The 23,705-nt window shown below is 48.0% G+C and overlaps 1 protein-coding gene and 1 long non-coding RNA gene across 2 annotated transcripts; one reads left to right on the top strand and one right to left on the bottom strand.

The window, feature by feature from the left end:
- Positions 1–424: 424 nt before the first annotated feature.
- Positions 425–3,995, bottom strand: LOC117852641 (uncharacterized). Its single transcript, XR_004639893.2, has 3 exons — positions 3,501–3,995; positions 1,738–3,414; positions 425–1,637 (listed from the first exon to the last, which is right to left on the bottom strand). It is a non-coding gene; the product is annotated as an uncharacterized lncRNA (long non-coding RNA).
- Positions 3,996–9,781: 5,786 nt separating this feature from the next.
- Positions 9,782–12,616, top strand: LOC117853826 (uncharacterized). The gene is made up of 3 exons (XM_034736112.2): positions 9,782–10,786; positions 11,418–11,694; positions 12,241–12,616. The coding sequence occupies exons 1-3, from the start codon at positions 10,358–10,360 to the stop codon at positions 12,279–12,281; spliced, it is 747 nt and encodes a 248-aa protein (XP_034592003.1). The 5' UTR covers positions 9,782–10,357; the 3' UTR covers positions 12,282–12,616.
- Positions 12,617–23,705: the final 11,089 nt, after the last annotated feature.

Raw genomic sequence — 23,705 nt, 5'->3', positions numbered from 1 at the left:
ACGACGACTTATTGCACAGTAATTAGTATAGAGATGATTTAGTAGAATGTGACAGGTGACATGGCACATGACGTGACGGATGACGTGGAACGTGACATGGCGGATGACACGTTTCATAGTAACACCAAATTGCATGTTAACAAATGTAGAAATAATATCGTAAATACATTTTTATTACGCGTGTACGGATACATAGACACGTTTTATAGTAGACACGCTTAATATCAAATACCCGTCAGACGTAAGGGAGCAAAGTAAAAGACAAACTTCACAACCATACGCATTTCAATCAGCAAACAGAAATGAACAGTGGCAATCGGCGTCACATATTGGTAGCAACAGCAAAGCCAGAGCTCACTCACAAGTGTGTGCTAGTTCGCATCACCTAGGTTTGTAGAATCAGATTGCATGAATACAAGTCATCTGATTTTTGAGATCCTTGCTCAAGTGATAAATAGTTATTTCAGCATGTATCATGACCGGTGGATTGCACAACAAATTCAAGGATGTGCTGCAAGCAAAAACTTGTGATGGCATTGATCATCTGCTGAAATAAAGCCGATGATGATATCATGATGAAGATGGCGGCGGCGGCGGTTTCAGCATCGCCTCATCACCCTGCTGCGGTTGCTGACGACCAGCCTCCCCATCAGCAGCCTTCTCCTGCAGCTGGTCCTTGAGTCCCTCCTGATACGTTTCCACAAAATTCTTCATGGCGTCCGTGTACGTCGCGGCGCGGGTCATGTAAATCCGCCTTAGCGTAGGCTTCAGAGTCTCTACACCACCCCTTACCACCACCGCAAGGTCCTCCAGCACACTGGGCTCGCTGCTCTTCCCTTTCTTGCCATTGTCAGAGCTGGGCTTGCCATTGGATGGCTCCTCATCGTTTTCTGCTGCCTTCTTGTAGTCGTTTGGCCTGAGGTCGGGGCTGATGTCCCTGACCCAGGACACACCGTACAGCCGAGTGACCTCCTTGAGGATGCACCAGTGGTCGTGCCATGTGAGCTTAGGCCTCTTCTTGATGTGTGGAGGATCGGGCAGCGACGACGGGAAGGCGATCTCCTTGAGGTCATAGCGCACGACTAGCACTAACTACTACCAGCTTCATGATTGTGAGCTGATACAAAATGATAACACTATTCTAACTAAAATACTCTATGACATAGTTATACAATATGTTTGGTAAATATACTCCTCCAGCAAATCTCTCTCCAATATTGAACTGGCTGAATCATACTAACACTAACTTTAAGAAAGTAATTATTGCAATTTCCAGGAGATAATTTCTAAACCAACTAATTATGTCTTGCAAAACAGAGGTCACAAGAGGAATGGGAAAATGGTCAAACTTAAAGGGAAATCACTGTTTTTGAGAGAATAAAGCAAATCATCACTATTCTAAGGCAACAGAATTAATAAATCATGTGGTAGTGATTCATCTCTATTGTGATCATAAAAGGTGATTACTAAATGAAGCTAGCATAACTTAAAGCTCAAGAATGTATGGTCCAGATAGTCTAAGGGCAAATACTAACGGAACTGGTAGTGGTAGCAAGTCAGCTCAAGGTACAGCTGGGACTTGTACTCCACTGCACCTCACAATTCTGTCATTCAGATTGGATGCAACAACCTCCAGCCTGCATGCAGATGAATGACCTGAGTTCAGAGCTTGACACAAGCATATCAAAATAAAAATATCTGATTTAAAGGAGCAGATGCGAGAACTTGACTAAGTACCTGGAGAGGATGAATGATCTTATGATTTGTTGCGGACGCTCACTCCCTTGATCATGATGGCTATTCCTGGAACCCAAATTTTCCCAAAAGTAATCAGTTAGCAACCATCCAGTTCCAACCACCACATCAGGTATGCTCACTTCAGGATTCAGATCACAACACATCTAGTCATAGCAATGCAAAGCTATAGAGTAACAATAAATTTCCTTCTCACGGTCATTGTATCAGTGAAAGAAGTAGGTCACAAACAATCAATCGCACATGAGTTCTGTCAGAATCTAAGCAACAAGGATATTTCACCAAATGCATATAGTTTAGCTCAGGGAAAGCTCAAGCTATGTGACAAGTAATTGGTAATCAAAGATTGAAAGAAAAAGATACCTAGCATAAGACGAGTAGACAAAATGTTCTGGCACCAAATATTTAGTCAGAATAATGTAAAAAGACCTGCTATGCAAGTTACTCGAGCAGTAAGTTGACTTAATAAGCAATACTCTAGAAGGGATCTAATGGATATTTAAATGCATGAAAAAAGCAGCATGTGGCATTTCATTCTATGCAATATTGGATCCGACAAGCAATGTCACATGCATATTAAATAGACACAAGCAGGTACAAGTAAATAGTTGTCGAGCATTGAGGCATTTAATCAAACAGATTCTCTTTCAGTCTTTCTTGATTGTAGGCAAAATAATATGTTGGTTCGACATGAAGAAATTAATCTACCTCATCTTAAATGCACATGTTTTTAGACACTGAACTTTTGGCTCACCAATTCGCTCAAAATCAAAGACATCTATGTCTGTAAGCAGTATTACTTGTGATGGCATCTATATCAAGTCTGTCTATGCACAATAAGTTTTCTAAAAAAATTGACAACTTATAACTAAAAACCAGTAATATTCAGCACAAGAAAAAGAAGAGGTGAAATTATATTATGTCATGCTAGTTACAAATATTTGCTCCCTATATACTCACAATCTAATAGAAATAGCAATGGAGTCATAAGAAATATGCATATAATTAAATGTACGCTTGGGAAGGGGTCATTAAGCAATGTCCTTTCAAATCTGGAAGGCAAAGGAACTGAAGGGCAATCATTTAAATGATAAAAAGTACCAAATTGGAGATATCAGAATGACAAGGACATCTTAAATCAAATTGAAGATACAGTGTTATCCTGCTACACATATAGGTACCGAGTTTACTTTGCACTCTTTATGGCACTCTTTATGGCAGTGTCAATTTTGAACCACCTAGGGATAGTCACAGACATATTATCGTCTTCTAGGAACAGGTGCTCTGCTTTCTCACTTAAGATGGGCAAGAGTAATTACATGTTGTCATATTAAGGAGACAAGGTAAGGAGAAAACCTAAAAATAAAGAGTAACCAGGACAAACCGATTCATCTTTCATTCTCTAGCATAATTATCAAATTATATTAGTGGATTCTTTATGTGCTTGCGCAACTGGACATATATCTACTTCACATGAAGATCCTAGGCATCAAACTCTGAACATTAGGCACAGATGTTGGAGAGGAGCTCTCAGCGCTGATGTTTGAATAAGCGCAAACGACAGGGGGAGGAGAGAAGGGAGAGAGCCCGGATCCGGCCATCGCGGCTCAGATCTTGCCGTCCCCAACGTCCAATCTCCTAGAATTGTCGGCGTCTGACCTGAAATTAGTGGCGGCGTGATGGAGTTCCAACAATAGATAATGTTTCAATAGTCATGAGATCGGAATGGGGTGCTTAAGCCTCACCGTTGTTGTGGCCTCAAACTGCCGTGAGATTGGTCGAAGGGGAGTTGGAGCATAGGGAAGAAGATGCAACGCCGCTTTTGGTCCGCCCGCCTGCGTCATGCCCAGGATGCGCTAGCTGGCGAAGCTGCGCCCATTCCACGACGAGGGAGTTGCGGGATCCAGGGGCAGCGCCCAGCCGTTGGAGAGGAGGGGGGTGGCGGTAGGGGACCCGGAGAGAGAGAGAGAGACGATGGGGGCAGGACGAGGAGCTGGGGCGGCGCGGTGCGCGATGGAGGATGAGGAGCTGGGCGCCGGCTGCCGAACCGCATGACGCCAGCGGAGAGAGGAAGAGGAGTGCGGCGACGGCGGCTAGGGTTGGGGCGCGGCCAGCTGAGGGATGGGCGGCGGCCGACGACAGGGGAGAGAGGAAGAAGAGAGCGGCGGCTAGGATATTTTTTTAAGGAATGGGAGAGAGGCAGAGAGCGGCGGATGGATGCGGCTACATATATTACACATAAAGCTGGCTCTATCTGTCGTCGATCTAATGCTAGGTAGACCTTACCTGTTGGCGTTAGGAAAGTTGTTCTTGGTCTAGGATCTTTTTTTATTTTGATTCATATTTTCAATTTTAAACTTGTAGAAATTTCACATCTGTAATCCAAATGCGTTGATTCTTTTTTCCATAATCTCAAAAAAATGTGCTCTATCCCGTGGATGCATTTTCATTTATGATGGTGTAGTTCAATTTTGCAATGATCTATCAACTCATTAATAATCACACTTCAACATCCTCTTCACTTTCTTATCAACTCATTAATAGTCACACTTCAACATCCTCCTCACTTTCTTGTAAATCTCCAAAGGAATTGAATTTTTGAATGAAACTTTATGTAGATGTACATCTTATACTCCTCTACACATAGAAATTTTTAGATATTTTTTAATTCCTATACTTGTGTAAGTTCAAATTGGTTCATATTTCACTCAAAAGCTCATAACTCATGCGTAGTTTAGTAAAATTTGAACACACTTGATCTAGCACCCGTGGATCTGGCGGTGGCCGCCGGCGCCGAAATGGAATGGTACCTCGATGGAGAAGGCCACCACGCCCAGGCTGCCGTGGCGGAATGGTGGAGGAACCCATGGATCCGACCGCGCCCGTCGTTGCTACAAGTTGAGGTGAGGAGGGTGGCGGCGGTTCTCCGGAGAGGAAGGCGCTGTTGGTTTGGGGGAGGCCATGAGGAAGCACTGTCGTGGCCCCGCCTATCACTCCCTTGTCGGCAATCGCCGCTCTTGCCGCTTGCGGACACCGGACCTTCACGGTGGCGTTCTCCTGGCTACGGTGGTGCGCGGAGGGAGAGGGTGCGGTGGCCAGGTCATGCTCCACGGTGAGCCTAGGCAGCGACATCTATGAGTGGGCGAGCGTGACTGGGTTGAGGGGTGGCGGCTGGGTGAGGCAATAGGGGCTGTGCGGATCTGAGCTACGAAGGAAGAGAGAGGTGGAGGGGAAGGGAGAGGAGTTAGGGTTTCAGATTGCTATTGGCTAGGATCCTTTTTTATGCTAGTTGAGATCAATCTGGATTGTCGTTTTGTAGATGAACGGTTAGGAGAAGTTGGACCTTGAAAAAAAACTGTGTATAAAAGAGTTAAGTATAAGAAAGAGAAACAAAACCACAAGTAGCTCAATGGTAAGTGTGATACGGCATGGATATGCGTTGGATACGTATCAGAAAGTATCCGAAATAAAAATAAATATTAAAAACGATACACATGTTTGTCGGAATTTTCGTTCTTCGACTTTGAGCTCAAATCCCGTGAGGTTTGTAGGGGAAATTATTGCTAGAACCCTTGTGCGCATGTTTCATGTGATCCTCTTCAAATCCCTCACAAATTTGACTTAGATTTGAAGTTTTCCCAAAAAACTCATGTTCTTGGTAGGATCTCGATTTTCTTCAAAATCCGTGATAAATATTTGAACATTTTAAGGTCTTCTTCATGGACCTATTAGCTCTTGGTGCATTGCTTATATGTCTCAAGTTTGGTCTCGATTCATTGAGTTTTGAGGAGGGATTTTAGAGTTGAAGTTTTGTTCTTGTTCTTCGTGTTCTTCCTTTCACTGTTTCTGTTCGTGCGCAGGGGAGAAGCTTCAGGCGACGGGCGAGGCGCACGGGCCAACCGAGCGAGCGCAGCAGGCCTGGCAGGCCGAGCACGCGCGGCTCAGCTCCCAGCTGGCCGAGCACGCGTGGTAGGCCGAGCAGGCCAGGCAGGCGCACGGGCAATGGGGCCAGCAACAGCGAGTGGGCTAAGCACTGCCGAGCGAGCCCAGCAGATCATACGGCCGTGCGTGAAGGCCAGCACAAGCACCAGACCGTGCACGGCCCACACGTGGTACGCCAGGCCAGCACGTGATCTGGAAGTCCAGGCCAGCAAGTGAGCAGGAACCAGATAGCACTGTGAGTTTTTTGTCAGTCTGTTTAATCCATACAATTAGTTCGTTAATCACTGATACTTGCTTTAGCATATTAATCAGATCTCTCACTTGCAAATCATACTTAGCTTTGTTAATTAATCGATCCCTCACTTGCAAATCATACTTAGCTCTGTGAATTAATAGTTTATCCTTGTATGTGTAGTTAAGTTAGTGGTTAGTGCTAGTTTTGCTTTAATCTCGTGTGCAAGCTTTTTCGAGTCACGTTGTGCTTTGCTTCTGCTACGCTTTAAGACTTTTCTAATCTTTCCTAGCGTGAGCTTGTCACAGGTTGACTTATGTCATCTTGACGATTAGATGCGAGGTGTGTTTTAGGGCGGCAATCGGGACATAGGCTTTATTCTTGGAGAGAATTTTTAAAGGCTCTCATTCACCCCCTCTGGTCGCCCGTTCCAGTCCTTCAATTTGTGAATTAATCCCAAACACAAATTTATTCTACAGGATAAACTCAATTAAATGTTACTAATAAACTTAGCAAATTCCAATATTATTTATTTCAAAGCTATCTGCAAAACAATTCAACACCCATGTCAAAATTATCATGTGGGATAACTCTCACCACAGTGTGCCATACTTCCACTTTTAGATCTTGGACTTAAAAGACTTGCCTAACCAACCTGTGGGTGTCCGGATGGATATTGGGAGGGTCATGTACAGTCAAGTATAATTTTATTAGAGTTCCTGATAAACTTACTTTGCTAGTTGAATGGTATGGCTGTAGGTCTCTAAAATTGCAAGGCCATGGTTCGATTCCTTGGAGGCACCATTTTTTTTCTTTTTTTAAATTTTGTTGTACAAACTAATTTTAATATATTTTTTAGCTGCAATACCAATTAAAATAGAGTGTTTTATCTTGCCATATGTTTTTTAGCTGCAATACCAATTAAAATAGAGTGTTTTATCTTGCCAACGTTATAAATATTAGGTTATATGGTTGTTATAATTTTTTTACCAATTCAAATATATTGTTTCTTCATCCTTCGATGATTAAGAGTATTAGGTTCTCTTGTTTCGAATAAGTGTGTCATTTTCTATTTCGCATCAAAATTTATCTTTACGTGCCTATTGATGGTTATTTGATACGCTTTATGACTTGTCTACATGCTATTCACGGTTGAAAGCATGTTAAGCTTTGTATCAATTCGATACGTTTTTCTAATCAAAGTTAGAAAACATCTTTACCCAGCTATATACAATTGTTTGATACGCTTTATAACGTGTCTAGGGGATAATAATGCTTTAAAGCGTGTCTAACTCCATGTTATTTTGAGACGACTTTAATAGCGTGTTAAAAAATATCTTTATACGACTAATAAGGCCATGTTTTTTCCCACCTCCTAAAATTTTAGCTCCTAAAAAGTTTTAGTCAGTTTTTAGTCGATGGTCTAAAGCATGTTTGGTTCCACCTCCTAAAACATCGTAGTGTAATAAAGAGAAGGGAACCGTTGCTTTGGAATAAATATGTTGTATGACTTAGTTCCATCTGGTTGCTAAAATATTTTTCATCATCTAGACTGATCAGGTAACAAACTCATTCGGAAATTAAAGATAAAACTAAGATTTTAGTTATAGTAAGTTGTTTCTGCAAAATGTGAGTCAGCCAGTACACCGTAAAGCTATCATTTGTTGTTGGTAGCTCCTAAAAAGTTTTAGTCAGTTTTTAGTCCATGGTCTAAAGCATGTTTGGTTCCACCTCCTAAAACTGACTAAAAGCAATAAATGTTGTGGCAAAATGACTATACTGCCCTCCCCATGCCCTTGCTCCCCTCCCCTCCTCCTGCTTCCCTGCACACATGCACCCGCCCGAACCCTCTCGCTGCCCTCGGCGGCGGCGGCCGGCGCCCTCCTTCCTCCGGTGCTGCCCCCTCCTCTCCTCCTGCCGGCACCCCTCCCCTCTCTCCTTTCCCCATCCACCGCCCCCTCCCCTCCTCTTCTTCCCCAGCGCCGCCCTCTACCCTCCAATCAAGGCCGCCGCGCCCCTCCCCTCCTCTTCTTCCCCGGCCGCCGCCCCCTCCCCTCCTCTTGCTAGTGCTGCCCCCTCCCCTCCAATCCCGGCTACTGCGACCCTCCCCTCCTCTTCTTCCCCGGCACCGCCACCCCCCTCCTGGTCCTCCCTCGCCCGGATCCGGTGGTGGCGGGGATCCGGCGGGGGAGCGCCCGGCTGGCCCGTGTGGTGGCGCAAGGGAGCGGGGACGGCGGATCTAGCGGGGGATGGCACGGCCGCCAGTGAGAGGCCGCGGGTGCCAGCGTGGAGGAGGGAGGGAGCGGCGGTGGGGTCGGGAAGGGTGCGGTCAGGAGGAGGGTGCGGGGGTAGAGGCAATAAAGAAGGGGTAGTGGGAGTCTAGCACTGGTTTTAAGAGGTTTTAGGAGGGGGTGAGGGGACTAAAAGTTTTGAGCCTCCTAAAACTTTTTAGTCACTTTTTAGGAGGAGTGTTTGGCTCTTTAGTCACATTTTAGTCACTTTTTAGGAGCTAAATTTTTAGGAGGGTGGAAACAAACAGGACCTAACACTATAAGCATGTCTAATATCGTAACAGTCCGAAACGTTTTCAAAATCGTGTCAAAACACATCTTTATGTGTCGACGTAGAGACGCTTTTAGACTACGTTACTACTACAACGTATCTAGAGGGGGTTTTTCCTAGTAGCTAATGGCACATACTGCTTCTGGAACACCGACGTCACCGTCGATGACCACAACAACCAGAGCACGTTGGTTGTTGGTTCACGTGATGGTCGAGGCCATCCCATTCCCCTCAAGGATGCCGCCGACGGTCTTTCCCAGTGCAAGAATTGGTCAGTTCGGCTCCATGGACGAGGGAGAGCTCGAGCTCGTCCTAGAAGAAAGAGAAGAGAGGAGAGCTAAATGAAGGTGTGACGCAGATGCACAACTGTACGGGTGGCTAGTGAGAAAAAAATTCATCACACATCTGTTTGCCAATATATAGTAAAAAAAAACTCAGTTGATTCCGACACCACGAAAACTGCACCGTTGGCCACTAAGATTATTTGTTAGTGCCGAACTCAAAAGGCAAGCGCCGTCGATCCTAATCACTAGCACTGCTCGTTCCCCCTCCCCCTCTGGACTGCAGCCTGCTCGTCATGTCCGCCTAGAGCATGTTGCGCTACTAGCTGTGCGCGGTCCTAGAGTCCATCCCTTGAGCTTAGGCATATACTGCTCTTACCAACTCCATGTCTCGTTCTTCAAGCACCTTCCTCATGACATGCTCCACGACACAATGTTTGAGCAGACGTACCTGTTGAGTTCATCATCTATATCGACTCTGCAACTCTAGCTCCCTAGACGCATGCCTATCATCTATATCGACTCTGCAACTCTAGTTCCCTAGACGCATGCCAACCTGAACCCGTGGGTTGGCGTCGTTCAGCTCAACAATATGTACCTTGCCGCCACAACACCACACCTTCCTCTACAGCAAGCAACTCTTTCTAAGCATGCCTAGGCTGCCCTCTCGATCCAATCCAGAAGCCGGTTAGGGGATCTCCTACCACCTGGTTCTGTACCGTGCCTTTGCCGTCTCCGACTCTTCGCTCCACACCGCCTCTTCCACCTCCACTGCCGGTCAGCGAGCCGCTCCGGAACTCCTTTTAGTTCTGTAGGAATCCCAATTTCCAATTCAATTTTATAACAATTTTAGGTGATTACTTTTTAAATGGGCTAAAAAATCGCCCTTAACCATTCATGGCCCCATGTCACAAAAAAAAAAACCATTCATGGCCCCACTTGTCAGTTGTTACTCGCCGCAGCCTGCAGCGCTGGCATACATTCATACGGACATTCGGTTGCAGGGCAGGCAGGCAGCAAGTTATTTGAACTGTAGAATCGGCTAGCTCACTCCTCCCCCGCTATCTCTTTCAGCCGATTCATTCTGTCCAATTTGCGTCCAAATTCGATTGTTTCTTTCATGCAGATGATCTGCGGATTCATGATCCTCATCAATTAACTAGTTCTCTACGATGCAGGACAGCTGAACACCACTTGTTCGACGGAATGTTCACAAGGACTGAACCAGAGGCTTCCTGCGACGCCCGCATGGTCCCTGCGGCGTTCGCGGGATCGACGCCCTCCCCGGCGGCGGCATCGTACCTGGGCCCTCGGGCACTGGCCCACATGACCGCGGCTGGTGCGCTGGCCCACAGCCGGCGGAACCGACCTGCGTGGCTGCGCTTGCAATTCCAGCTGAGCGCCCCCGTCGCCCTTGAAATTTCCCTGCCTCGGGCTCGGCGCCCAAACGTAACCGCCTCGCAACGAACACCTGCCTCTGCTCCCTCCTCCCCCCCTCGCCACCGTCCCCCTCGCAGCAGCGCCGCTCCCACGCCACCGTCCGCCTCCGCCCCGGCAGCACCAGCACCAGCTGCGCGGCGCGGCGATGGAGCTCTTCCCCGACCGGGCTCACGTGCGGCTGCTGAGCCGCGTGCACGGCACGTACCTCCACGCCGACGAGGACGGGTGGAGCGTCTCCCTGAGCCCGCACCGCGCCTCGCTGAACACGGCGTGGGCGGTGCACCGCCTCGAGCACGTCGGGGTCTCCTACGTCCTCCTCCACAGCGCCGCCTACGGCCGGTACCTCGCTGTCCTGCCCCATCCCTCGCTGGAGGACCAGCACTTCGGCGTCTTCCAGCGCGTTTACGACACACCGATACAGGTGGACATCATGTGGCGGGTCTTCCCGGCGAGCGACGGGAACGGTGGCGTCGAACTACGTCACCCCGTCCACCCCCACGTCGGATTGCCGCCTTGGATTGTAGAGGCCATCCCCCCGAGACCGCTGCCGCCAAACCTTCCCGAAGAAATTCCGGTGAGCTCGCCCCGTCCCCTCTTCTTCATTCGAACTCCACGGGCTGAGCAGGGTTCTTAAAATCTATAGGCTCTGCGCGTTTGTGAGTCCGTCTGCAGGAATTACTGAACCTTGATTTGATTCTTCTCCGTGTTATTGAGTCAATGATGCCGTTAGTTCTGAATTATGCCTGTAATATTGGATTTGGGCTCTCAACGTTGTTGCAATTCTTGGTACATTTTGTGCTAATAATACTAGTTGTTTCGCTCTGTTGGAACTCCTCGCGTTGATTTGGGGGGAATCTACATATTCCTTGATTTTGTAGTCAATTTGCGAGAACTACTGAAACTTCTCCGTCATGAAATCGTTTGCATCTGTTCGTGTCAGTTTTTACTCTTTTGTTGAAGCTGCTAGCTAGTTAGTTCCTGTGATCATCTGGAGCCTGCTGCATCACCATTGGAATCCTTTCGGATGGCAGATAATTTGAGCTGTTCGTCGTAGGTGTCGGTCTTTGGTCATTTCTTGCCAGATGATAACTGGATATCTAGGTCTGAACATTGCTACATGAATTCAGATTTCTTCATTCAGTTACCACTTACCAGTATTGTTTGCTTGTTTTTGTTTCCTAAACACAAGTGTTCCATTGCAACAGAACGGTGTTGAGCATCCGGTGGTGTTGCGGCGCATTATTCGGTATGTCCGGGCGAACAATTTTGGGATCTTCAACCTGCCCTGGAGGACGTTCCGGCTCAATGGCCGGTCCGTGGTGGACTTGGTGGGCGCCTTGGGAGTCATTCTGGGTGCGAACTTCAACAACATCACGCTGTGTGTGAGGGCTGGCTTCCACGGGCGGTTGACACCTCTGGTGATAGATTTGCCTATCAGTGAAGAGCCCATGGACATCGTTGTCTTCGTCACTGATGCGCCAGGTGAGACCTTTTCAGTTTCTCCAGTACTCTGTTTATCACTTTACTGTATCTATTCTCACGGGAGGTGTTCAGTTGGTTGTACTGGTGAGTGGATACACTAGCTCGAATACTATGTACCGTTGCTCATATGCTCAATGCAGTTCTGTACTTCGAAATTTGCTGTGACAGATCATAGTGTTGGTCTGATGACAACACTATGTAGTTGTTTGTCTTCTGTAGGTTCACTCAGATGTTCAGAGACCTTTTGTAGTTTTGTTTATGTGTAGTTGCTGCATTAGATGTAGTATCATCTTCTTAGGTATTTGGGTTCGGCTTGTGTTTGAGAAAATTCATACAGAAATGATTTGATCAACATATTACATCAGTTGAGAAAAATAGCTGGTTGTGCCAATAATTTAATTAACTGTCAGAAATTTCAGTACTTTGTTTCACTTGTCAGCCAAAATGCTGATCTTGTTACTGAATGTTTTATTTCGAACTGTTGCAACACCAATGCATGCTGCCTAGTGCCTAACTGCATCACTGTTTGTTCCCCTGCGAATTCAGAACATTTGGAGTTGCAGCACCCAGATGTTGATGCACCATAGAGGAATACCACTATACCAGGGCAAGACTTCTGACAAGGAGCAAGACTTCTGACAACAACACCACAGTTCATCTCTTCATGATCAACACAGTCGCTGTTCGGATACCATGATAAGCGAATCAGCTGTCCTTTCGTTAGGATAGCTTCAGAGAACTCAGCAGCTCCTGTTTTTGGCACTACTAGTAGGGTAGATGCGGTCCGCTGACCACAAACGTTTACAAACTTGTCAAAGCATTGTGTGGAAAGAATGCTTGAACAGCTTTGCTGCGCAGTAACATTGATTGTAGTCACCATCTTCAACTCTGTTGCTTGATAACACGAATACACATTGGCACATTGCTGTTTGTTTTGCAAATCACGGTTGTATTGTTTTGCTTGGTGAGTGCATCGGATATACTGCCCATTTTGTACTGAACTTGTCTTTCAGTCGTAAACTGAACATCATGGTTATATCATTTATGTGATTGAAGGCTTGAAGCTCACTGTGTAGAGCTTCATCAACGTATCATGTAGCGTTACAGGATCACTTCCCCATGCAAAAACTGAAAGCGTTGTCATGCCAGATGGAAGGGGATCATCTCTGCGATCACCACTTCGTATGACACAATACATCAGAGAGACTGTTCGTTTGCCCTGCAGTTCGTTGCAAGCGTCGATCCACGACGGGTTCGGGGAGAGCGCGTGTGGCCTGGTGAAGTAGCTATCCTCGCAGACGCAGACCTGGCACATCGCCTCGGCGATGCTGACCTTGAGGTCGATGCGGCACTCGACGCTGCGGGCGTGGTTGCAGCGGTGCGTACGCTGTGTTTTCCTGGTTCACTGTCAAGACTGTCGCGGCGGGGCCGCCGCGCATGGTTCGAATTCAAATAGACTGGGCTGGGCCACCGCCGCGCATGTTTGTGTTTTGGCCTGTTACGGCCTCGTTCATGACCTTGTCCAAAACGGATGCCCCGAAAGGGTCAGTGACTTCTCTCTCTCGTTCTCTAGCCGGCCTTGTCGTAGTCGTATCCGGGCCTGTTCCGTACTTCTTCCGTGTCCACCACGACGGGCGGATACTTGGCGCGGTTTGAAATTCGAATGGATTCGTGTGTGTTGGATTGGTGTCTCGGAGAGCCCATTATCTGTTGGGCTGACGCCAGGTCATTAAGGCCCGCTGGAGGAGATGGCCACCAGTTATGTCTGCACGACTGACTCTCCTCTACACGACTCTCCCCGGGGCCCTCGAACACAAAGTTAAAAGCTGAGCATTTTTTTAATTCCAAAACTGATAAGTCTGTTCTGGAACTGATTGAAAACAATCAATCCCGTTTAATGATTCCACGTGTGTCCCTCTGCTGTGCAATACTTGGTTAATCGTGGCAACCATGAAACCTGAGCTGTGTGTTAATCGTGCCAGGAATTCGATTTTTAAATTTCTGGAGGGGCCAACAGTAATATCATTTTTTTAAAAATTGCTCGAATTTAAATTACCATAGTGTAAATTCCACTGGGGGCATGCCCCTGCCCGCACACTTTATCTCCGCTTCTGCTACTTCTCTTTGGCAATAGACTATCTGTTGCGTCAGTGGTGGAAGACGATCTTCAAAAAAAAAGTCCTGAAATCATAGATATTAGGAGTGCCTCAAAAGTTCAAAACAACTGGTTTTGGACCTTGCCAAAAATTATTGGGAAGAAAAAAACTCATCACCCAACCTCCCAAAAAACTAGATCAAAAAAATTAAGGAAGTATTTGGCAACACTCTACTCTAGAAAAAACAGCTCCACTTCACAACTCCATCTTTTTGCAGCTCCACTCCATCAACTCTATGAAAGCATAGAGCTGACGTACGTGTTTGGCTGATTGCAGTGCTTGAGCTCCAAAAGTATAAGGACTTGTTGTAAAAGTATATTTTACCCTTTGTGAATAGCTCACATGTCATTGTCATCTCTTTTCTCTTCGCCTCTTCCTTTCTCCTCTCTTTTCCGTTCTGCACCATGGGCAGCGCGTCATCCCCGCCAGCAGCGACGTGGCATGGGGCGCAACGGCGGTGCAGCCAGGAGCCCCTGCGGTGTGTCCAGGTGTGGCGGAACCGTCCAACTTAAACTGGTTTAAATGCGCCTAATTGCTGCCGACGCAGCAATTATCCGAAACGTACTTAAAACAGTATAAGTCCGATCGTCCGTCGAGTGTCCCTAGGACTCCTCGAAGGATCCACGTCGTGTCTCATAGCCATACATCAGGATTGTATCCGCGATGGGATAGCATCAACAAATATTATATTTTTACATACATATCTGAGGTACGAGTTAATACAAGACGTAGTTTGAAGCAAATTTAATAGTGCAGTGTTAGACAGAGTTCTAGGATTTAAACATAAACGGTTTGGTGGAGATGAGCATTATAACACTTCTTCTAAGGGTATTGTGAGACTCGTAACAATACCCTAGGATTTCGGGGCTTCTTCTTCGGTGGACTCCTGCGGTGCTTCTGAAAATAGCCACAAGGGATAACCCTGAGTACGGGGTACTCAGCAAGTCTTACCCGACTAACCAATATAATAGTTTTTCTTGGAAGTACATGATAGCTTTTTCGGTGTACTTGGCTGATACATTTTTGCCAAAAAGCTTACTACAAGTGAGACCTTAGTTTTATCTTTTATTTGGGTTAAGTCGTTACCTAACTATTCTAGGTGATGATAAAAGATTAATTGCGAACAACAAGGTATTAAGTCATACACCAAACATTATCAGAAAGATATGACATTCATGAATTTATGCTACAATGCTCAACAGTGATCAAGTGCATTCATAACCGAGAATTGCGGCGATCCGGATCATATTACATCCTGCAGGAGAGTACCCTGATCACCAGCTATATACGACTGTCCAGGTCGTACGTAACGACTTTTCGATTAGCAAAACCAATGATTGGGAATAAGACTACCCGGACCCAGGGATGCACCCCCACATGGGACCCCACGTCTGGCCCGATCACCATGTGAGTTTCAGGCTACGTCCCTGCCAATCTCCAGCACGTCAAGCGCGGGTACGAAGTATTCCCGATCAGAGAGTTTACTAACCTACTAGGCTTTACTGGTCCCATACCCAGTAAGTGATCAATTGTTTTCACTTGATCAAAGGTTAAGATAACAAATCGGGCCTTAACCAGATTAATCTAGCAGACAGAACTATATCCTTAGCTTCTGTCTGCTTCTTAATTTCCAAGTCATCTTTCCATAGTTAACATGCATGACTCAAAATTTTCACCTTAAGGTTGGTAAACCAAGCATTAAAGCAACTAAGCAATTCTAGATTTGGGTTATCTACTAAAGGTTTGAACAAGTGGCAAAGATGTCCTTAAAACAAGGTATGATAATGCATAAGAATGGGTTTCAAACAACTCCTAGACTTAGTGCATACATATAGCAAATAACCAATAATTGGACACATGAAATATTGACTCTAAAATAATAGGGATAATGCACCGGGGCTTGCCTTGTTCGCTAAAAAAGTTAGCACTGTCCGAAGGATTTGCCTCGCAGGGGACCAATTCAAAGACTTCCTCAAATTCCGGAGATCCTTCTAAATATTCCAAGAAATCTCCTTCTGGTGCTTCGGTGTCTATAACACAACACATGCAGAGTTAGGAATGCAACTTTTTGAATAAAAGACTATACAACTTTCCTTCATGATAAAGTTGCAAGCCAACAAGGACTATACAATTTATCATGATAAAGTTGCACGCCAACACACAAAAACCCGAAAAGATTAGCCCACAATTTTTATTTCCTTAATTATCCTTACTTAAGGCCTTTTCTTTTATTTTTAGAAAATGTTATAATTATTTTCTAGCTTTAAAACCTAATTTCCTATGAATTAATAATAATTTGTAATTATGAAAATGTTATTCCATATTTTATGCATTTAATAAAGATTAAGTATTTATTTAAATACCTTAAAAGAAAGGCATTAAATAAATACTCAAATTTTTATTATTTTTCTAGGGTATAAAAATTTTAATGCATAAAGGAAAATAAAACAAGCCTAACAAAATTGGTTTCACTAATTTTGGACACTCCTAGAAATTTCTGTGATTTAAATGGTGAGATTCGGATTTAAACTAATTATTCTATAAAGGAAATCTAATTTTTCCCGAAAAACACCCCCGGCAACTTTTCTCACGCGACCCTACTCTACCCCCTCTCTCTTGCGCTGGGGCCGTGGCGCGGACCCACCCTTACTCCTATTCATCCTACCCGCCGGCCTACCCCTCCTCTAACGGGCTCTCTGGGCCGATTCTTCTTTTCTTTTTCTTTTTTCCAACCGGCGACGGCCCGACAGCCCATCTTTCTTTTTCTCTTTCTCCCGCAACGCCGGCCTGCTCGATCTCTGGGCCTCCGGCCTCTTTCTCCAACGGCCGACCTGTGGCGGATCCACTTCGGATCTACTGTGTTAAACATGATTTAGCCGCCTGATATGCGACGCTCATGCCTAAGTCGAGTAAACACGAAGTGCCGTCGGATTTTCCTCCGATTTAACCACTTTGAACAGGACCGACTTAGCAGACCCACACGAAGGTGAGCGGTTCCAGAGAGTACAACAAGTCCACCAAGTTAACAAATTTACTACTGGATTTAGTTGCGAAAAAGAAACATCAGAGTTTTACAAGATTTCGGAAAACAACAGAAGATAAACACTAGCGGAAGCAATCGTCGGGGTCGGATGTCCTGGGGAGGCCAGCCGGGACATCACTGATCCCTCTCCTCACCGTCCAAGGAGGGATCCCACTCGACCGTCTAGCCCCGCGGGAGCTGGGGCGGCCAAGCGCCAGCAAGAGAGGGGTCGGGAGCAGCAGCTTCACCTGAAAAATAGGAGCCACAACAAGGCTGAGCTACTAAGCTCAACAAGACTTAACCGATAGGAGTAAAACCACTCAACACTTCTAGACATGCGGGGCTTTCTGGCTGAGGGGTTTGCTTGCCAAAAGCACTAAGTAAAACCCTATTTTCAAGTTTTAGCTCAATTTTTAAGTTCTTTAACCAGTCTAGGTTTTGCAACCTATTCTAAGCAAACATAGAGCCAAACAAGGTATGTATATCAACAAAACATGTCATCATCAGATTTCTCTTTTACTCAGGGTGACATAGCGATCAAGCAATCTCAAAACTGTGAGAGGTAGACGAATCGATTCGAGTTCTTTAACCATGCATGGCGAACCTAACCTCACGACATCCACGCACCCGGAGGTCGCTTCCTGTGTCGGCCTTCCCCATCAATCCCCTAACCCGTGTCGGGCCCATTTCCTTTGGTGCAGGGTTCCACAGACCCGGCCTTTGCCGTTCTGTGGCCACGCATGCCACCACGTGCGACGTCTAGTAGGGGAAACTCCGTTCCAAGAACAATGGGGCGACCGCTCACGTCTAGGTTCAATCCGGTACTAGGCTTCCTCATCCCATACTAAGTATGAGGCTAGTACTTTCAAACACTTGATCACGAACACCACCACTGTCGGGCCTTAGCAAGTTTTTCATAGACAGACGGGGCGACCATCCGTCCACCAAAGAGTTACCAAAACCCTGCCCCGTCCATCGTCCTTATAGTTGTAACAGAAAGGTAGACATGCAACTCCTACAACTCGCGAGTGACAGGAAATCACTCGGCTTTTACCGTCTCCTAGTTAAGCAAGGCAACTACTCGGTCCAACAGCTAGTGCTCAGATCAGGGGGATAACTAAGTCATGCATCTAGGGTTTCAAACAACTCCTATACGTAAATGCACAAGCATGTTACAGAAGGCATGCGCAAGTCTGGTAAAACACGCTGGGTTTTCATGCAACCGGGGCTTGCCTTCGAGCAAAGAGGAAGGAAACTGCTCGACTTCGGGGGCGACTTCGGCTTCAGCGGGCAAGAGCTCAGCTACAGCTTCGTCTTCTGGCGCCGGGTGCAGCTCGTAGAAGCCGTCGGCAAGGTGCAGCTCTACACGAATGCAATGCAAGAGTTAGCATAGACGGTTATTTCAGCAGCAACACTTGCTCGCCTGAGCCCAGAAACTTGCGGCAAGGAGCAGGAGGGTGGGGAGGTTTAAGAGAGCTGGTGAAGGTCAAGAGGTAGGGGTCGGAGAGAAACTTATGATCTGATCCTTGAACTAGAGGATGTGGCATACTAGGGATCCTCCGACGCAAGCGCTGAAGGGTTCCGAAGTTTTACACATACATCCTCGGGTTGAAGAAAAAGATCACAGCCGAGCCCTCGGGCGAGGCGAATAAGGGTCGACGGAACAGATAGGGTCGGGCGAGACGGAACCGGGGTCGGGCGGATAAGAGGGGTCGAGCGAAGCGGACTGGGGTCGGCAGCTTACCTTCTTCCTGAAAGGAAAGCTTTGGGTCGGGAAGAGGCAGAATTGGACGGAGGGGCTAAAGTTTTGAACAACGGCTAAGACTGGTAGTGCTCCGGCGGCGGCGATGCTTCTTGCGGATCACAAGTAAGCTTTTACGCAGCACGGAGGAGCAAGCGGCTGGGTGACTTGGGGGAAAACTGAGGGAAGCTGAGGGGAGAGTTCCTCAAGAGCTTTAGGGGGTGGTGCTAGGAGCTTGAGCAGGGGGCGAGAGAATGGCTGAAGGCAACAATGGCGGAGGGAAACTCCGGCGGGCTTGTGCATTCCTTTTTATAGCTGCTGGAACGGGAAAGGGAAGTGACGCGGGAGAGAGAGAAGGGGAGCGGCGCGAAGGCCAGGGAGAAGCAATGGAGTGCTCTGCCGGGGCGGCGATTGAGCGACGAGGGCGGTGGTGCAGGACTCGGGGATGACGCCAGCGGTCATTGGGTTCTACCGTCAGGGCGGCGCAGGAACGGGTATGCCGGTGGTTGAGATTTGGCGGAGGCGGGCGTCGTCATGCGGAAGATTTGATAGAAGCGACCGGTTTAACGGCGCTAGAATCAAGGGCGCACAGGTGAGAAGACAGGCAGCCGCGGACGTGCGGGCGAGCGCGGAGCAACAGATTGTCGGGCGGCTTCTGACAGGGCGGGGAAAGGAGCTGTCGCTGCCGTGGTCGGGGTTGGCGATGGAGGAATCGTTGTGTAGCGGAGACCAGGCGGCGTGACTGAGATCGAAGTGACGGAAAAGACGGGCGACATCGGGCTCTGCGGCCGGGATCTGGCGGTGTGATGATGGGCGCGGGAGGCAAGGCGCTGCAGAAAGGTTGCAGAGGGGCTTCCGCCGCCATTGGGGAAGGGGGCGCGAGAATCCACTCGGTCGCGAGCCAGAGACAAAACTGAGCGGCGGGCGTCGGAGAAGATGAGCCACGCGGTGGGGAGACTCTGAAGCGGGCATGCAACTCGAGTGCGCTGGTCGTGGAAGATCTGGGGAAAAGATCTCAAGGGTCCACTGGTCGGATAGACGGCATTTGGGAAGGACTTATAAGGATCTGACGGTGAACCGGGTTGCCGGGGTCGGGATCGAAGCGAAGCGGGGAGGGGTTGGGTCTCAGGGGTCGGGACCGGGCGGAAGGCTGAGCACTCAGGCGCGGGAAAACAAGACAGATGACTGTGATCAAGGGCTAGGATACGATTGACTAGGAAGATTAGGGACCGGTCATCACATGACCGCCCCAGCTTCTTGGGCCTCCGGAACGCTGGCCCAACTGACGCCCGCGCCCGACCGGCCTGCCTCCTCTTCTCCCCTTCTCCCCACTGACGCGTGGGCCCGGCTCCAGCGTCTTCTTCTTCCTCCCGCCAAAATCCCGAGTGCAACAGGGGGCGGCGCGGCTCGCCGGCCGGCGCCCCACCAGCGACGGGGCTAGGCCGGGGAAGCATCCCCATGCCATAGCACACCTAGGCGCGGCGACAACTCCCCGGGAGATGGCCGGAGCTACTCCCTCCACGGCGGCGGGCGGCGGCGCCTACGGCCGGTCGTGGCGAAGCGCGACAACGGCTTAGCTTACCCCGACGACTCCCTCTACGGCTTCCTAGCATCCCAAGGACCCGCCTACGACTACCCAAGAAGAAAGAGAGCAAGCGCAAAGAGGTGCTCACCGTGAGCAGGAGGTGCGGCGACGGCGAACAGAAACAACGGCGGCGTAGGGTATTCCGGCAAGGATGTGGACAACGACTCGACTGGGGTGTAGCTGGGGTGTCTGTGGAGGAGTGGGCGAGAGGAATCGACGGAAGCTGTGGTGTGGTGGGAGAATTTTACCCGGCGGCGGCGGCTTGGACAGAAGGAGCGGCGGCGGTGAAAAAGAGCGGCGGTAAAAGGGGCGGCGCGGGAGCGGTAGATATATGAACGTTTTACCGCGCGCATGGGCGACACCGTGGTCTAGCTAGGGACTCGCGTGGCAAGGAGGTGGCGTAGCTGCCGCGCTGGCGGGCGACCGAGAGCGTCGGCGGCGACACGTCAAGCTCGACCCTGTCACCCGTCCTCCCTTTCTTCTTTCATCAGAAACTTCAAAGCCTTTTCACGGTCGATTTGCAATCCGACGGCTCCACGGTCCTTTAAGCAATGTTGTAGATAAACTTGGACTCTCCAAGTTTTATTTTTGCTCTGACCTGAGATAATCATCCTAGTATAGTCAAATTTTGAATCCTTTCTTTCATTTGTCTGAATTTCTCTGAAACTCGACATTCAGTTCGTCAGTCACCTGACAGGGTCATTTACCCTACTTCGTAAATAAATTTAGTGATCCAAATCCTTTTCTTCCAGACCAACTTCTCTCCATTTGCGTTCTACAACATCCAAGGGTTCCATTTTGCCCATAAACATGTACACCTTTTTACTCCACATCTCTCTGAAATCGGCTCCAAACTTGGCCATATATTGCTGTTTCAGACTTAGTTAAATTCAGTGGTGAAGTTTACCGTGACAAGATGCTAACTTTAGGCCTCCATTTGAAATGGCTCCCTCTACTATTCTCGATCAACAACACCTGAATCTAATTGTCCAAAGTACACACTTCATCATTATGTAGTTTTCTTGGTCCACCTATTTGGAAAGTTAGTCGGAATTTAATTTCCAAAATGGACTCTGCTGCTGTTTTTCTGAACTTCCTATTGTCGGACGGTGAACAGTGACTTCGGTTTTCAATTTCTTTCTTTAAATTTCCTTGAAGCATTTGGGACCAGATCTTGTCCTAAAGCTTGATCTTCAAGTTCTAATCACCTTCACACTTCCATTCCACATTTTTGCTGAATTTTCCTGAATTTCAAATTCAAAATTCAAATTTCGGTCAAATTTGACCCGAATTTGATTTTTAGCCAATTTCTTCTCCTTTTCTTCATGATTTGCTTCTATTTCTTTAGAGTTACTTTGATGACTAAAAATGGCAGGTATTACACCAGGTCACTGGCAGCAGTGCAGCCTGGACCCGCGGGCGGCCATGGCGCGCGAGGGGTGCCGCTGACCGGTGCTGCTACGAGGGAGGAGCCGGGCCTCGTCGGAGTGGAGGAGGGTAGGGGTGAGGGAGCACTCGCTGACCTGATCTACTGCAGGATCCACCACGGGGGAGGTGGGATCGAGCGCCCAATCCCCATGGTTGAGCTCCTCCGTGCACCATGGGAGGATGGTGCCGGTGAATCAACGATGTCGCTCTTCCCACTGGCCGGTCACCACTCTAATCGACGACCATGGAGCTCCGCCGGTGTCGCTCGGGCTTTGCCGCTCGCACCCGCAACTTCGACCCCGCTGCTGCCCGGAGCGCCCCCGCCCCCGCGCGGACCTTCGCCCCCTCTCGGAGCATTGGCCGCCGCCGCCCAGCTTGGACCCGCGGGTGGCCATGGCGCGCGAGGGGCTCCCTCTCCCTCTCCTTGGGTTGGCCAGCCAGGGGGCGAGGCTGCCTCGCAGGCAACACCAACGCGCTGTCCAGCAGGTGCCACAATGGCGTCGTGCTCCAGCGGCGGGGGCAGCACGACTCCAGCAGGTGGGGGAGGCGCATGGCCCCGGCGGCCCTAGTGGTTGGGGGCGGCGAGGTCCGATGAGCGAGACCACGGCTGAGGGCGGCGAGGGTGGCTGAGGCGGCTGAGGGTGGTGTGCGTCGCCAATGGGTGAGGGTGTGGCCAGAGGGAGGAAACAGAGACAATGAGCGGAAAGGAAAAATTAGAAATGAACCGATAGGTTGTGTAACGAGTGCTAAAGGTGGGTACCCATAACCCCACGAGGAAGTCTGAAACTGATGTTTTTGAAGCAGCCCCGAGGTACGCTAGGAAAAACGTGGATATGACCCCTAGCTCCATGTTTTTTCTGGAGTTGGAGTTTGTGGAGCTGGACGTGTTTGGTAGGAAATTTTGTAGAGTTGGTGAAGTGGAGCTGTTTTTTCTGAGGTGGAGTGCTGCCAAACATCTTTAAGTTCTGCCTTACGGACAAATCTGTGGGTGAAAAAAAATGATTGTACTTTTCCTATGGGCGTTGCCCATGTAGTTCGGGGAAAAATGGATGGCATTTTTTTTTCTCACTCAAGAAAAGGAACGATACTTTTCTCTCTCTCGTGTTATCTTTTTTTTTCACGCGTTCCGAGGATTGGGAGTGAGGCTCAGGTTGACGTTAGGATTGGACGCGCTAAAAAATTGAGCACCGGTTGGAACAAGGTTTTTTCTATTAGTTCCTAAAATCGAGTTTTAGGAATATATTTTGAGCATTTTTTGAGATGCTCTTAGAACCTGATCGGATCGGAAAATTCGCGAACCAGAAACTGCAGAGTTCTCACATCGTGATCCGGTATTTCTCATGTGTGGAGGCTGCTGATTCGTCAGTTCAGATCAGAGTAGTTGCACTTGTACATTCCGATATCCATCATTTCTGAAGAAACTGGCTTTACCTGGGTCAGTAATCAGTAGGCCCTAGAGGCAAATACTACACATGAGGTAAATCATGTCTGCGATCCAAAGAGATATTAGACTAGAATGGGCAAACAATGTACGGAGCTCTTGTTCCTTAGCCGCATGCGTGCTGTCAGGCAGCATTTTGCATTCACTACCATCTTTTTTCAGAAAAGAAGAAACTAATTGTCTCATTTTGCAATAATAAAACATCCAGAACATCGTGAGCCAAGGTGATACGCTGTAAGCTAGCAAGACTCTGATCCCAAATGTGCCAACGCATACATAAATTCCTTACGAAGTCGAAGTTCGTGAAAGAAAAGAAATACCACACATGGGAAAAATTGGATGAAACCACATGTATTAGTTACCCAAGACAGGTGAGCTTATGCTCGACACGACAAGAAGTCCGCATTCCTTCTTCAAGCAGCATACGCTCCAATGCATCCATCTGGCTCTGGCCCTCAAGCTGCCAACATTCTCGCTCCCAACATTCTTTGTTGAAACTCATAGCCACTTTACTTTTTCTCCGCTTCTGCTCCTTGTCTTTTGCAATAGAGCCTATCTGTTGCGTCAATGGTGGAAGACGATCTTCAACAAAAAAAAAAAAAACTAAACAAAGGAGTCCTCGAATCATAGATATTAGA

The sequence above is a fragment of the Setaria viridis genome, chromosome 4 (genome assembly GCF_005286985.2).
Source record: "Setaria viridis chromosome 4, Setaria_viridis_v4.0, whole genome shotgun sequence".
NCBI lineage: Eukaryota > Viridiplantae > Streptophyta > Magnoliopsida > Poales > Poaceae > Setaria > Setaria viridis.
This window is presented reverse-complemented; position numbering and strand designations above follow the sequence as displayed.